Consider the following 15,923-nt stretch of genomic DNA (forward strand, 5'->3'; position numbering starts at 1 on the left):
GGATTCACCAAAATGGCAAACTCGACAGCTAATGATACTTGTCAATATAACATTGTGAATGGGAACAAGAAATGGGGAAGAAACCAACACTCAAACTTGTTCTGGAAAAAAAAAAAACCCTGTTGTTTTATTATTATTTAGAAAGCACACACAGCAATTTATTGAGATGAAAGAGAAAAGACAAAATAAGTGAGCATAGAAATTCATTTCAAATGAACTGGTGCCACGTCCCAACTAATATCTGTCTATGTGAGCTTTCTTAACTTTTGTATTTCTTATATCTATATACATAATCAGAGTTATGTATATAGATATATGGAAACACATCCCACACGTGTCAAAAATTCTTTCTCCAAAAACCTGTAGTGAGCATCTTCTTTTTTCTGCTCAAAGCTTCCTACAGCTGTTTTCCTGGATCAAGCCACAGTCTCTTTTCTCTGAGCTTGTCTCTGATGACAAGTAAGGATACTTGTGAAAGAAGATTTCCCCTTAGTTCTTGACTTTTTCTTTAACTTTTTCTGATTTTTGAGTGAGATTCCCAGTTCTTCCATGATGGCATTGAAAGAGAGACACTAGAGAACATGAAATAATAGAGCATCAGTTTAACCAAACCATCTCCATCCTCCGTTGATCTGTCTCTTGCCTAGGTTTTATGAATAAAGGATATTGGTCTAAGACAGCTCTGCCACAAAGTAAATTCTGGGCTGGTTCCCACATCTCCTCCTCCACCCACTGGCCTCCCACCTTTCCTGCTTGGGGAAACTGAGGCAGCAAGTTAGCTGGGCAAAGTTTGGGGTTTTATTCACAAATGCAGTAGTATAAAACTTCCCAATTAGGCTCTCAAAAGAGACAACTTACCTTTGCTGAGACACCAAAATAGAGTTAAGTTAAGCCATTCCCCCATTGAGATGATCCAAACATTGATAGGTTTATCAAGGCATACGGACACTTCAGTAATGCTATAGAAAATGAACAAACCTTCTCTACACCAAGGCTTTGTTTTTTTCTCCCATGAAACCTTACTTTGTTCCTAAAATAAAATCTAATTCTTGATGACTTTCCTTTCTGATAAAAAAAAAGAAAAAAAACAATTTTAAATTGTATATTTTCTCCAAAAAACAGAGATCTGGCAGCAGCAATGATGCAGCTGTGGTTGAAATGAAAATAACATGGTACTGAACTGCACAGCAAAGATGATGGCATAATGCAAAAAGAAAATGGAATTATGATTATAAAATGTTATGCATATGCAGATGGCATATATATGTATATATATATCTATTACAATTACACGGTATCTATTCACATGCACAGTATATAAATGGCATAATAAAACATAATTTGCTGTCATTTCTTCCAGCCAAGATAAGTTCTTTAAATGATAAATTCCTGCTTATAGGGATTTCTATAAATTAGTATTGTTTTTGATGAGATTACTTGTAAAACATTCTCTAAAAACCCAAAGTCTTTTGTGAAGTGTATGGGAGTGCAAGCATTACCCCTTTACCATTAACTCACAAAATGGATATGGTTGAAAGTCAAGTGACAACACGCTACCAGATGATTTCTGTAGGTTGTGAGTGCCTGATAGGAAGAAATTGATGTACTACGTGTACAAAGTATGAAATATCTTGTGTGGTCCTTGCATATCAATGTGCAACAGGTATTTTTAAAACTTTACACTCCATTTTATTTCATAAAAAATTTGATGTAGCTTAAATAAGCAGTATTTTTAAATTTTCTACTTGATTTGAAAACGAGACATATAAATTTAGATCCCAGATGTAAATCATTGGCCTAGCAGACATATATCTCTAAAAAACTAGTTGTTTGTATACGACTTCTTGTCTCTTTTATGCGGAAGTGTTCATAGGATTTGAATTTCATTTTCATTTTTCTATGGTACTAAAGAATGAAAATTCAGGTCATGTGTGTTAATTTTCTTTCAAATGGTAAGTTGTGGCTTCAGTGAATTGAGAGTGGTGTCATGCCACACAAAGAAAAAATTCAGAAATATTTTTATGAATTATATTTCCAAAAATGTTACAGCCAGCATGTCACAAATGAAATATAATGATTTTTGTAACATTATGTGATGTGAAGTTTATGTGTTGCTACTAAGATGAAGTGACTATTCTATAGTATCATTGAAGTAGATAGTGTTGTATTGGGGTTTTGCAACCTATGTGCAGAAATTTATTTCAATGGAAGAAAGTTTTTTTGCACAGGACATTTCTGGGTTTAGGAAAATCAATAAAATGGAAGGAAAGGAGAGAGAGAAGGAAGGAGTGCCACGCATTTTACATATGCTATTACACATCAACCTCACAACAACCTTATAAGGAAGGAGTTATTATGCCCATTATGTAGATGGGCAAATTCACTATTGGAGCTATTAAGCAATTTGCCCAAGAAATATGGTTCATAAGAGGAAAATCTTTCTTTTGAACTCAGTCCATCTGACTCCCCAAACTCAATTCCTTTCACTTGATACCTCCTACACATTGATTAGTTCTTTTTTTTATTAAATCATTATTAAGAGCTTTGTGTGGATTCTTTTCCCACAAAATATTCCAATCTTTCTCTTTTTTTGTTTTTGAGGAAGATTGGCCCTGAGCTAATATCTGTCACCAATCTTCTTTTTTTCCTTTTTTCTCCCTAAAGCCCCAGTAGGTAGTTGTACATCCTTCTAGTTGCTCTATGTGGGTTGATGAGCGGTGCGTAGGTCTGTGCCCAGGATCCGAACTGGTGAGCCCCAGGCCACCGAAGAGGAGCACAGGGACTTAACCACTATGCCACTGGGCCAGCCCCCCCAATCTTTCTGTTTCATTTGAGCTCTCAAACATTTGATTTTAGACATATCACTTTATTTTGCACTAAAACACCCAAAGTGAGTCTCCAAGTGTGGTTCACATAGGAGAGCCAACCAGGAAGGGTCTTGATGAAATCCCCCCTTTCCTACTTTGGGGAGAGGGGCAGTCATAGATCTTATCTTTTGTTTTTTAATTTTTTTTTTTTTTTGTGAGGAAGATCAGCACTGAGCTAACATCCATGTCAGTCTCCTCTTTTTGCTGAGGAAGACCGGCCCTGAGCTAACATCTATTGCCAATCCTCTTCCTTTTTCTCCCCAAAGCCCCAGTAGATAGTTGTGTGTCATAGTTGCACATCCTTCTAGTTGCTGTATGTGGGAACGTGGCCTCAGCATGGCCGGACAAGCAGTGTGACGGTGCGCGCCTGGGATCCGAACCAAGGCCGCCAATAGCGGAGCGTGCGCACTTAACCGGTAGGCCACCGGGCCGGCCCCGTTATAGATCTTATCTTGACAATATGTTTCAATTCAGCTTTTCTTTAGAAACAAAATCTTCCTCCAAATTTTATATTGCCTTAGAATACAACAAACATCTTTATTCTTTCGATTAACCCCAAATATTTATTTCTTGCTGCCAGTGTGAGGGTGAATATAAATATAGTTTTATCAGTGGTCTTGTTTCTCTGTTTTGGTCACAAATTATGATTTCTTTTTGATTCTCACTTTGTCTCCAACTGCCAAAAAGAAAATGGCAAAATATTGAGGCTGACCTTTCTGCATCCAAGTTTTTGCTGTCGTCGCAAGGCTAGATGACCTTTAACGCCCCTACCAGCCAGGAGCTCAAGTTCACGTATCCACAAGAAATGAAACTGAAGGTCATTTCTCAGCACAGAGTGGCATAGGAGGGGCTCATATTCATTAATCAATTTGCCTTTTATAATCTCAGAATTAAAGATACATATAACATATAAAGATTGAGCTTCCGAATTAGGATCAAAATTATAGTAGCTTTCCAAAGCTTCTATTTCTGAACTTGGTTTCCACAAACTCCTTCATGTTCATAGAGCCATAGAAAAATTATACTTAAGCATGAAGGTTTAAATTCCTAAACTCTAATTTCATCAGGAATTATCAGACATATTGATGTCCACCTAGCTGCCTTGCTCTAGAGGCAGGGAAATTAGGGGTAGGATATCCCAGCAGTATCCTCCAGTGCTTTGCAGACTGGAAATTCCCCTGGTAACTTGGATTCTAGGTCCTCTCATTTTTCTCTGGTGGGTGGAGTACTCTTTTAATGGGTCTACATATATGACCATGAATGACAGTTGTGAGTTGGCCCCTACCGTCAGAATGCTGGAGTTTAAATTTCAGCTATGCTGCTTAGTTGCTTGGTTACACTGGGCAAGGTGTTTATTTTCTCTTTGACTTGTTTCCTTATCTGTAAAATGGAAACAATAGCAGAATCCTTTTCATAGAGCCATTATAAGAATCATTGAGCTGATGTATGTAAAACACTTAGCACAATGCCTGGCACATGGTAAGTCCTCTATTTCTTTAAAATAAAATTTTATGCATCACTGAAAATATTTAAGTGTCTGGCACTCTCTGATATACACATTTTTCCTTTTTGATGGAAGGGAGGAACTTTGAAAAAGTTGATGCTTCTTTAATTTATCCGTCATATGCCCTTCTATTCGCCAATTCCTTTGAATTGCTTATATCAATATTTTAGTTAAAGGATATTCTATGCATGTTTAAAGCATAGAATTTTCAATGCCTGTTATTATTTGTTTTACCCAGCCCATAACACCTTTTAGTGTTTATGTAGTAATAAACTTTATGACAGCTTGTGTCTTGACCATGAAGGATAGGTGCTCAAACATAAGAAGAAAATGAGAACTAACTGCAGTTTCTTGCCTTTAAATAAAATCATCATCTTCATGCTTATGAACCCATTTACAATGAATCCTTGTGATGATAAGTTTGATAGGAAAATTCACTTACATATGGATTTGTAGTAATAAAGTATGTTAGTGCCATTTATGCTATTCCTGATACTACCAAAGATAAAGTGGTGTGTGTATGTGTGTGAGTGTGTGTGTGTGTGTGTGTGTGTGTGTGTGTTTCTCTTATAGAAAAAAGGGAACTAAGAGACAGAAGTTAGTCCATTAGAAACTACAGCTGAAACTTCAACTAGAACCGTAGCTCTCCTGGACTTAAAAGGAGAAGGATTTGCTTGTTTATTCGGCAGAAAGTCGTTCCTCTTCTCCACTTCTTCAGTGCCTGTGATGTGTCTCGCTCGAGTCCCCCTTCCTCCCTGCCTTCCTCCGTCTTCCTCTTCAGCTTGTTTCTCTTTATAATTGCTGGCTGCATGGCACCTCCTTTGGATTAACCCCCAATATTTGATTTATTGGTACTAGAGTGAACCTGAACATGAATGATTCCTCTCTCCTGACGCCTTCATCCTTATATTGCAAATATTGCCCTGGAAGGGGTGGGTGGAATAATCAAGTCCTTCTTGTTTTGTACCTAAAATAAACTGCATCAGAAAAAAATAGTCTACAGGTGGAGAATGATTTTTTTTAAGTTGTAGGAAAAGCTCTATGCCTGAATTTGATTTGAGTTTGCAATGTTGAAAGAACCCAGGTTAGGCTATCGGGGTTTGGCTTTCATACTGGTTGCAAACGGCATCAGATTGATGAATATCAGATTGATTTCTCATTGTATATTTAACATCTACACATTCAGTGCTTTGATTTATTATACATTTAGGGGAACCATTCTGGATGCATACTTTGAAGAGTTTTTCTGACAAATTACTTTTTAGAAGCTCTAGCCTAGCCAAGATTATAATATAAATCTTACATTTATATAGTTTTCTCTCTTTACTTTTTTAGCTCCTTATTTAAAGACACTTGAAGTATTCTGTGGCATTGTCTAGCAAATTTTCACATTACGTGTGGAAGAAGGATATAGATAATACGATTTTCAATTTATAGATGTAAAAATTTTTCATTTTATGTATAGATTATGATTTGAAGTCTTTTTGTAAAGGCCATTTTCAGTAAAATATAGAATATCAAGGAATAAGTTACTGAGAAATAATGGGATTATTATTACTATTATTATTTTCTTGGTTTGGTTAAATTACTACCATAGTTCTGTGGAGGCAGTGTCTCAACGAAAAAAATTTTTTTTAAAAAGAAGGTCTAAGCATGCACATCCTTAACATTTTTAAACTCTGAGGTCTGATGTAAGAGCAAAACTAGAATGTTCAAAATGTTTTGGGCCTATAGTCAGGAAACTTTTTAAGGAATAAGTACAGAAGAATCCTATTCATTCATTTGCTACCTTATGACTTGGGAAAGTCTGGTCAGCTATTTGCACAAGTGTTTTACGTTTTCATGGGATAATTGATGATCTAAGACCAGAGATCAGGTTTCAATGACTCCTCTGACTAATTACATGAAGGAAGCGGGAGGGAGACTTGGAGTAGCTATGTGTAAGCCATCTTTGTGTGAAGTTCTTGCGTTCCAGAACTCAGGATTTGGGTATAATTTACTCTGGATTTATCAGTATTCGGGGTTCATTCAGAATCTCTGGGCCATCTTTCATGTAACCATCCTTGGAATTTTTGAAAAATGGATCCAAGAGGCTGAGAGTCAGCCACCATATTAGCTTCCAGAGTAGCAGTTATGATGAATTGTGCCTAAGAGCTAATGAGGAAGCCGATTCTCATCTCCTGAGTCTATGCCAAAAATCTCAGGATGGAGGAGAGCTAGATACTGAACTAAAACTTCAAAGTGTGGTCACTCACTCTTATCCTAGCCTCTGACCCAGAAGCCACTCCTCGCCCAGCCCATTGCCCTGCATCTTCTATGCTAGATTCTTTAAACTGGCTCTCTGTAGGTGATCACTCCCTACAGCCCTGTCTTCCCTTTGGCTACAGCACAGAGACTACACTTACTCTTTTTTCCCAGCTCCTTTTAATGTCATGTCTTCACCGTCTCTATGTCCTTTTATCTCTTTTCTCCTCCATTTCATCTTTGCTCACACACCTGGGGCCTGGTGCCAACATCTTTTCCCTCTCAGATTATAGATTTAAGCTTCTAATTCTTTGCATGAATGCATACCCTAGAACTCCCTGTTTTCCTATCTGAGCTCCTTCAAACCATAAAAATATACCTATGGGGGACACAGAGTTACTCGATGACACTGGATACACAAGGATCATCTCTCTTGGGTTCATCTTTATTTGAAGATTTTATTTAGAAAACGTTTTCTTCCATTAAAATAAATTTAAGTATATTGTGGAATGGCATGATATATGTGTATCTCTATACATAGAGATACATATATGCCCACATATATATAATTTATTTATGTATTTTTAAGAATTCTTTTTTATTTTTTTAATAAAATTTTTTTTAATTGAGGTAAAATTGGAATATAACATTACATAAGTTTCAGGTGTACAACATTATAACTCAACATCTGTATATACTGCACAGTGATTACCACCAATAGTCTAGTCTATTCATCACCATACAATTGATCCCCTTCATCCTTTTCGCCCACCCCAATTCTTAAAGAAATTTTCACCTGGAGTGGGTGCCCAGGGCTATACCCCCAAACTCTTGGGGTTCAGGGATGTGTAAGTTCATTCTCCTCTAACAGTAGGGATAATTTCATGGAAAACTTTGAAAAGTGAGGTTAACACTGAGGCAATGTAACATTTTGATATTAATCCATGTGCTTTTTCCAATTCTTCTGAATCCCAACTTTTTTTCCCACTTTGAAAATTATAGCAGGAGCTTTTATACACGTTGCCCTCAGGGTAGGGATGACATGAAAGAAAAAAAGTCAAATTTGCAGCTTTGAGTCCTTAAATAGACTTTTGTGGATCTATGGGAGCCATTGCCATCTTTGAAGCTATTAATTACAACAGCCAGGTATTTGAAAGAAGAAAAAAGAAGGCACTTTGAATTGTAGAACTTTGCCTTAGAGCCTTCAGGACCCAACGTATAGAATTGAGGATGGATTGTGGAGACAGGACTGTTCTGTATCTGCTTTCAAAGAGAAACATCCAACTGGGTGATGAGAGAGCCCGGGTGCTGAGGAATACCTGCGAAGAGGCCCCTCATTTGCCACTTCTGGGATTAAACTCCTGCGGGGCGGGATAAGGCAAATGAATGTAGGTACAGCCTGATAAGTGTGGGACCAAAGAACACAGGGAAATTGTGCCCACTCTCTGTCCTAGACTCTCAGAGGAAGCGGCCACTAAAGCGGAAATATCATCAGAGCAGCCTATCATCAAGCCAGCTGGGTACTGTCCTCTGAGTCTCCCTTGGCTTCCAAAGGGTACTCAAGAGCAGCTACCCCAGAAAGGGCACAAAAGTGGCTGATGGGTATGGAGAGGACGCTACAAATTGACCCACCCAAAACTTATGACCAGAGAGCAGAGAGTGGTTTCTGCCGTGAGGATAAGCTTTAGGTGGGCTTCACAAATCCAGAGGTGAGGAGCTCTTCTTGCTTAAAAGTGGGAGAAATGTGGGTTTTTAGGCCAATCAAAAGTACCCACAGTGCCTTTCTGCTCTCTGGAGTTGCTGTAAGAAGCCAGTATGACTTTCTTCTCTGGCCCTCCAGCTTCTCTCTTACTTCCCTACATCTCCTGATCCTGCCTCAGGCCCTCTTGCAAACTCAGAGTCTATATACTTCCTCTGAATATTGGTCTCACACGTACATGACCAGGCTTCTGCGCAGAAGGCCTGAGATGATACTATGGGGATTGGCATTCCCTCACCACATGGAGAAGAAGACCTGGTCCTTTTAGCAACTCAGAGGCTGAATTAGTGGCACAAAATCAAACTTCCAAGAAATTCTTTGCATGGTCCTGCTCATACAGAGAATGGCCCTGGCCTCGAGGTAAACTGATCCTGTGATGTAGGGGTTTAGCTATCCACAGTACATGTGTGCACTATATGTAGAGTCCTTGCGGTACCAGCTTGCACTCACATGTAGTGGGTACACACTTTTCTTAAGCTTTAAACTCGAGTATGCAAAAAAATCTATGTGATGCCATTAAAAAAAAAATAACAGAACTCAGCTTAGAGGATCAATTCAAGGTAACTCACTTTTGGTTTAAAACTAAGTTATTTTGGGTAATGGCTCAGTTAATGCACGCCTCCCCACCTCCCTTCTCCTTCTCTTCTTTCCCAGGGGCATCTGGCTTGGAAGAGGTTTATAGAGGGCCTGGGCATTGGTGATAGTGGGAGCAGCTGGCCCATGGCCACCCTCTGTCCTTTTGGCTTCCACTGGGGTGTGACATCCTACCAGGCCATGGACGCTGCTCTCTGTCTCTGCTGTGTCCTCTGAGATGCCTGTGGTCCCACCAAGGTCTCCATGTCAGGTCCACACATTGAGTCTTTCTCACTCCAACTTCAAGTCTTCCAGTCCACTGGTTCTCCCAGCCTTTCCACCAGGCTCTTGGTTGGGAAGGGCCCTGGACTGGGTTTTTCGATGCTTTCCCTGGAATGCTCTGCTGTTGAGCAAGACTCTATGCAGCTGGTCATAGGCTCACTGCCTAGACATTGTTATTCTAAGGTTCAGGACACAGTTAGTTGTAAGATTTCTCTATAAGTCTTGCCATCTCCTGGACTACATCTTGTGAACCCAACAATAGCATTTTCTGTTCAGGATTCCCCTGAACTTTTCTGAGGTTTCTATTTCCCTGTCCCTTCAAGTTAGGACTTGGCTCAAGGAGGGTCATGAGGTCAAGGATTTGGGTAGCATCTAAGCTTTAATAACTTTCCTCCAATTGTTTCTTTCCTAGTGGCCAAAAACTGGTCGGGGGTAGAAAAATGAGGTAAAAAAACATCATCGTGTGCATTTCCCCAACCTTGATCTTCTGGGTTTTGGCTCTTGCTAATTACAGGTAAACTTTTTGAATTAGAACAACTAACATTCAACAAAACACCTGGATCTTGAGATTGAAAGCCATGGTTTTCAAGATTTTTGTCTCTGCTACACATTGGTAAAGTCTACTTAAAACTCAAAAGCTAAGAGTTTGACTCATCTCTAGCTTGGAAGCAGTGCATATAAAAACCTTGATGCTTGATGGTGGAGGAAGGGTCGGGGTAAAAGCAATGGAAAATAAAAGCATATCATCCTTTTCCTTTGTTTCCCTATGTCTGTCTTTAGCAGAAATACTTAAGTTCCACCTACAGAATAGAGTCTTTCCTGTGCACTCCAGCCTCACTGATCTCCCCCTTTCTGAAATTGTGATTGAGTATGTAATCAGTTCCATAGCTTTGAATAGCATCCTAGGTACACGCCTTGTGTGTTTTTTTTTTAACCAAGTCTGTAGGCTAATCAAAGTCAAGAATGATTTTACTTCTGTAACCTTCCCTGTGTTTGTGATGATTTGTTTATGATTGACTGAATGGGAACCCTCTCATTCTTTGACGCCATGATGGCTGGTTTTCTCTATATCCAGAGTAGGCCATTCCATCCAGAAGTACTGGCAGGGCAAGGTAATTCTGTTGATTGCTATAAGAATTTAATGTGTTCAAGATAACCACACAATCTTATTAAACATATATATTTTAAATATTTTATATATATATATTTTATACATATATATAAAATCTCCAAGCTTTTTTTCCCCACTGCTTCTATATTTTTATTTCCTTCCCACTTTCTACTAGACTTAAAAAATACTGTAGTTGGAAGAGAATATTAAATGCACCCCCCTCATTCCACAGATGAGGAAACTGAAGACGAGGGAAGTGCAATGACTTACCCAAAGTCACATAGCCATTCAGCAGCAGCACAGGGACCTGAATTCTTGGCTTGTGATTCCCAAGTCACCTTTCCGTTGGGCCACAAACATCTTTCAGAGTCCATTTGGTTTATAAGACAGTACCAACTTGTACATTGGAAAAGTTGTTTCTAAATGGATATTAATTGCCTTCTGGCCTCTCTGTTAATTAGTAAATGTTTGGGTTTCCAGGTGAAAGAAAGCCTCTTTGCACAATTATAGAAACAATTTGATTAAAGACATTTCTCCAAATAACTTGCTAAATTAGTTGATCAGACTACAGAAGAAATAAAGCTGAGGCCACTTGGAAGTATCTGATAATGTGCTAAGGGACACTGAGGAAAGATAAATACCACTTCAGGGTAGGTTATCTATGGACGGTAGTTTCTTAGTTCTTATGGTTGGTAAAGACTAAGTGATCAGGGCAACATTCCCTTTTTGAAGTTGAAAAATCTGAATATTTGAATATTTTACTTCTGAACAATCCAGTTGAATAATTGGGCAGAAAGAAAATTACAGTCAAGCTAAATTAAATTTTTTTAATTGATAGGGGGAACTACAGTAACTTCATTACATCACTCAGGTCTTACTCATTATTTTTGTGTGTATCTGGATTGTGACATGGAAACACACTGTTGTGCAGTTTGGCAATTGACTGTATTTGGGCTGACAACTACAAAGCTCAGATTCTGTGGGATGTAAAGCACACAACACATTTGTAATGTTGGTTTTCTAACACAAGAATGCCCTTATCTTTGCAAATAGAATTTCTTTGAAAATTTAAAGGAGAATCCCATTTTCCATGATATCAGTCTCTGTGGAGAGGATTTTGCAAGCAAAAATGATTTTAGTATGCTTGTGCATCTGGACATAAAATGCCATAACTGTGAGAAGCATAATGAGATGGTTCCTAAAGGCAAGTTAAAACTGTAGCATCGAGAAGAAATTTTTCATTATCTCTAAGAGTTAATTAATAATGCCATTTGGTACAGTTAGATGTGCAGAAAATAGTACAAGAAGAAAGAATGCTTTGCTTTCCTTTTGATTTTCCAGGCTGTTCAGGCGACTTTTAAATTGCTAACTGAGAAAGAGACCTTATAGCATGAGGGTCATGGATTTGGAAACTAATTGGGATTTATTGTTTTGCTACTTTGCCACAGATGGCTCATATAGAACATAATATAATGCAAGTCAAATGCAGTGAGGTATTTGGAAATAATTTTCCTTGGATAGGTTTATAATCATAGAATCCCCTGATTTTCCCAAGGGCATGATCTCTACCCATCACGTATTCCTTAGGTAGTTCCAATTTTGCTGGAAAAACTCTAAAATAATTCAATTTATAATTTTAGTCTAAAACAAAATAAGCTTTATTTCTTCCCTTACTGCATTAGATTATACACGCTTGTTAGGAAACAAACTAGACATCACGTGATACATAGTTGCTGATGTACTTGTTCAATCTTTGCAAACCTCCCTGCTCTCTTCCTAACTTTAAACAATATTTCTTAAAGTATAATCACAGATAACCTGCTAGTGTTAAAAACTCACACCACCTAATTTGAAGTAAAGCGGCTGTCTTCAATCTAGGTTTTTGTTTTTTTTTTTTTAATAATTTTTATTTACTTTTTCCCCCAAAGCCCCAGTAGATAGTTGTATGTCATAGCTGCGCGTCCTTCTAGTTGCTGTATGTGGGATGAGACCTCAGCATGGCCAGAGAAGCAGTGCGTCGGTGCGCACCCGGGATCCGAACCCGGGCCGCCAGCAGCGGAGCGCGCGCACTTAACCGCTAAGCCACGGGGCCCTCTTCAATCTAGTTTTAAAGAAAATTCACGCTCGCCAACTACTTTTAAGTAAAACAACCATATTTAGAATGGTTGGGGAAAAAAACTCATGTAAGAAAGGTTGTTTTTTAACAAAAACTAACTCTTTTATTGAAGATAGTTTTAATGAAAACTTATGTACATGACCTAATTTGGGAGTCAGCTGCTATAGTTTAACTTTTATGAAAACTAATGTGTACAACTAGTTTTAAGCATTCACTTTCAGGTTTTGTTAAAAATACCAATTCTTGGACTATGCTCACTGCAGAAGGATCTGGAGGTAGAGCCTGTAATCTGCATTTTAAATGATTTCCCCAGGTGATTCCGGGTACACTGAAGTCTGAGAACTAATGAGGTAAAAAAAGAGAGTTAGAAAATTTTTCTCTCATGTTCAAGCCTTTTTTCCTAAATTTCACTTAAAATTCAATGGTCCCTGGTGGGGTCACTAGGGTCTTAGTGGTCATTTCCTTGATGGCAAGAATTGGTTGTCTGAGAGTGTGTATAAAAGGAGAAAGGGGAGAGTATAACGAACCTGAGTGTCTGAAATGGATGGAGGTTCCTCAAGGGGGAAAAAGGGCACAGAGAGATGTAAACTATCTACGTGACCATTTTGAGCTGGCCTAGCACCGTTTTACAATGAAACACGAAGATTATCAGTTGAATGTAATGAAATTTCTGTCTCTAAGATGTGCACAGTTTCTTCTTGAATTTTCCCTAGAAAGGGTCTATTGAATACTGGATGCTAAATACGTGCTGTATATGTTGCTTGGAATGAGTGGTCCTACCTTTCTACAACAATCCATAAACAACAACGATTTATTGAGTGCCACTTATGCACATAAGATTTTGCTTTAGATCACTACTACTCACTAGAATCAACTGGGTGCCCTAAAAAGCTGCTACTGTCCTGCCCCCATTTCAGACTAATTAAATTAGAATTTCTAGAGATGAACTCTCACTTCCCCTACAGATCCTCAAGTATTGCCAATTTGGGTCCTTCTCTTGGATGCAATGACCTTGACATTGATTTTTGATGCTTGTGTGAGGAAAAGTGGTCTTATATAGTTTGAGCTTCTAAGTTGGAAAAACTGTTTTCCAAACTAGACTCTGTTTTAAGATGTTTGATAAATTTTACTTACTGCCCATGTGACCAGAGAGCAATGTTTAATATCTCTATAAGGAACTAACATCTGTTAACCAATATTTATTAACAGGACATTTATGTATGATTTCACTTTCTATGCCATTATATTATTTCATTTAGTTCTCATAGCAGATACATAAAATCAATATATTATTTTAATTTTACAAATGAGGAAATTGAGGCTCAGAGAAGTTAAAAAATTACCCTAAATAATAAATACCATTGCTTATTGAATGGCAACTATGTGTCAGGCATGGTATAAGATGTTTTGTACATTATCACTGGATGAAACACATTATCACACCAGCGATCTCTGGAATATGATCTGTGGAACACTGATCTGTTAAGATGTTTTGGAGAGAAACGATTCTGCGATCTAATAATTTTGGGACATGCTGGATACTTTTCCATGTTGTTGAAAATTCTCAATGCATCATAACATATTAAACACACTGAGATGTCATTCAGTAAAGGAACACTTAGCATAGTGCTCCATGGGTTGCTTGATTATGAAGATCTTATTTGAGTAACACTTGCCAATGGAACCTATTTTGAAAAATAGTCTTTTGATACAACCTTATGACCTAGAAATTATATCCCAGTATTACATATTAAGAAACCAAAGCTCTTAGACATTCAGTCACTTGTCTACAGTCATTCAGCATGTGACCATACTAGAACTTGAACCTAAGTGGGGCTGATTTATAAAATTCTCTTCTGATTGTAAAGTCTACGACTCCAGGTTACTGACTCTGATATCTATTTCCTTGTTAGTAAAACTGAAATAAAATTGCTGAAAGGATCAAATGTAATGCTGTATGTGAAAACACTTTGAAAACCATAAAATAGTATATATATATATATATCAGAATTGGGCAGTATACAGTTTAAAGTAGTATACAAATTATTAATTTTTGGAAAGGATCATTTCTTTATCCAAAGCTCTGAATTACACTTTTAAAGGATAGTCTCTATAGAAAGGCAAGTTTTGTTACTGTAACCCTGATTGTCTATACTTCATCAATTACCTTTAAACTTTTTTGGTAGAATTTTGGTTTATCAAATAGTCCTTTGAAATATAAACTTATACAGAATCAGTAAAATATAAAACTAAGAACAATATAATATTTATTCCAACATCTGATTCTATTGATTATGAAAACGTGAACTCTGACCTAGGGCAAACTGTACGCTGGTTTCACTTCAATAACAGTAAATAAATATTAGTGTAATTTATAGATATTTTCTTAAAAGTACATTTATTTAAAGAAGAAAGCAAGATTGAGAAACAATCAGGGCAAGAGTCAACTTTCCTGAATATACTTTACTGGAGAAATGTAGAGTTGATTGGAAAGACTTGTGATTCAAAAATTGGAATCCATTTAAAGCTGAGCAAAGAGAAGGCAAAATGCTACATGATTGCACAGATGGCACATCTCTACTTCTGAGAAATATGTTTTGGGGGATCATTTCATATGTCAAAAGGTAATCTCATTAAGGAGAACAAAGACCAACTGATCCCATATCGGGGGAAGATTAAAGGCATCTTCAATTCCCCTACTCGCTGTGAAGAGGAAACAAACCCAGCGGAAAGCCGACATCCTTTGTCACAACCAATTAAGTATGCAGTTGGCTTTCCATGTCACCAAGCTGAGTTAGAGTGGGAATTATTTACAGCACTTTGAATGCAGGTGCAAAATAAATCTACAGAGATCTGTAACTAATGTGTATGGAAATTCTTTCCTCTATTTATTTTCTCCTTCTTGCCCTTCTCCCCAACACACTTCGAATGAATTGATAATGGCAAAGGATCCAGAGAAATGTGTGGGAAAGTGGCAATGCTCAGAAAAGATTGCTACAGGAACAAGCACTCTATCCTGGGTGAGTGGGAAGGGAATGAAATAACATCTCGTGAAAAGATGTTCATCAATGCAAAGAGTGAGGGCGAGCGAGTGGAAAATGGAAGATGCTATGCATTGGTTCTTAGCTTAGGATTTTGCTTGGAGCTTGCAAGTAATAATCTATAGCTTGAAAAAAAATCACAGTTCCTTAGAGACTCTGAGCATACTACCCATCTGAACCTACAGAAGATTGTTAAGCTCTACAAGTAAATGTTACTTGAGAGCTTGATGTTAATGAATTTCTACCCAAGGATCATTCTTGGCTGTGTTGTGTCTTCCTGACTGATGTTCAGCTTGGCTCATGCTCATTTCTGACATCAGAGGTTTCAAGTTTAATTTTCATTTTCTGGATCATGTTTTTGAATCTTTAAAATCTAAGATGTCCTTGAGTCTTTGTGTGAATAATACATTTTAAATAATGGAGTCA

The 15,923-nt window shown here is 37.7% G+C and overlaps 1 protein-coding gene across 1 annotated transcript in view; it reads right to left on the reverse strand.

The window, feature by feature from the left end:
• Positions 1 to 355: 355 nt before the first annotated feature.
• The window catches only part of GRIK1 (glutamate ionotropic receptor kainate type subunit 1), a 134,000-nt gene continuing 118,432 nt past the window's right edge, over positions 356 to 15,923 (reverse strand). The window contains exon 15 of the mRNA XM_058522989.1: positions 356 to 572. Coding sequence (XP_058378972.1) covers positions 417 to 572 — 156 coding nt within the window. The 3' untranslated portion in view covers positions 356 to 416. The remainder of the gene's footprint in view (positions 573 to 15,923) is intronic.

The sequence above is a fragment of the Diceros bicornis genome, chromosome 27, assembly GCF_020826845.1.
Source record: "Diceros bicornis minor isolate mBicDic1 chromosome 27, mDicBic1.mat.cur, whole genome shotgun sequence".
NCBI classification, from domain to species: domain Eukaryota; kingdom Metazoa; phylum Chordata; class Mammalia; order Perissodactyla; family Rhinocerotidae; genus Diceros; species Diceros bicornis.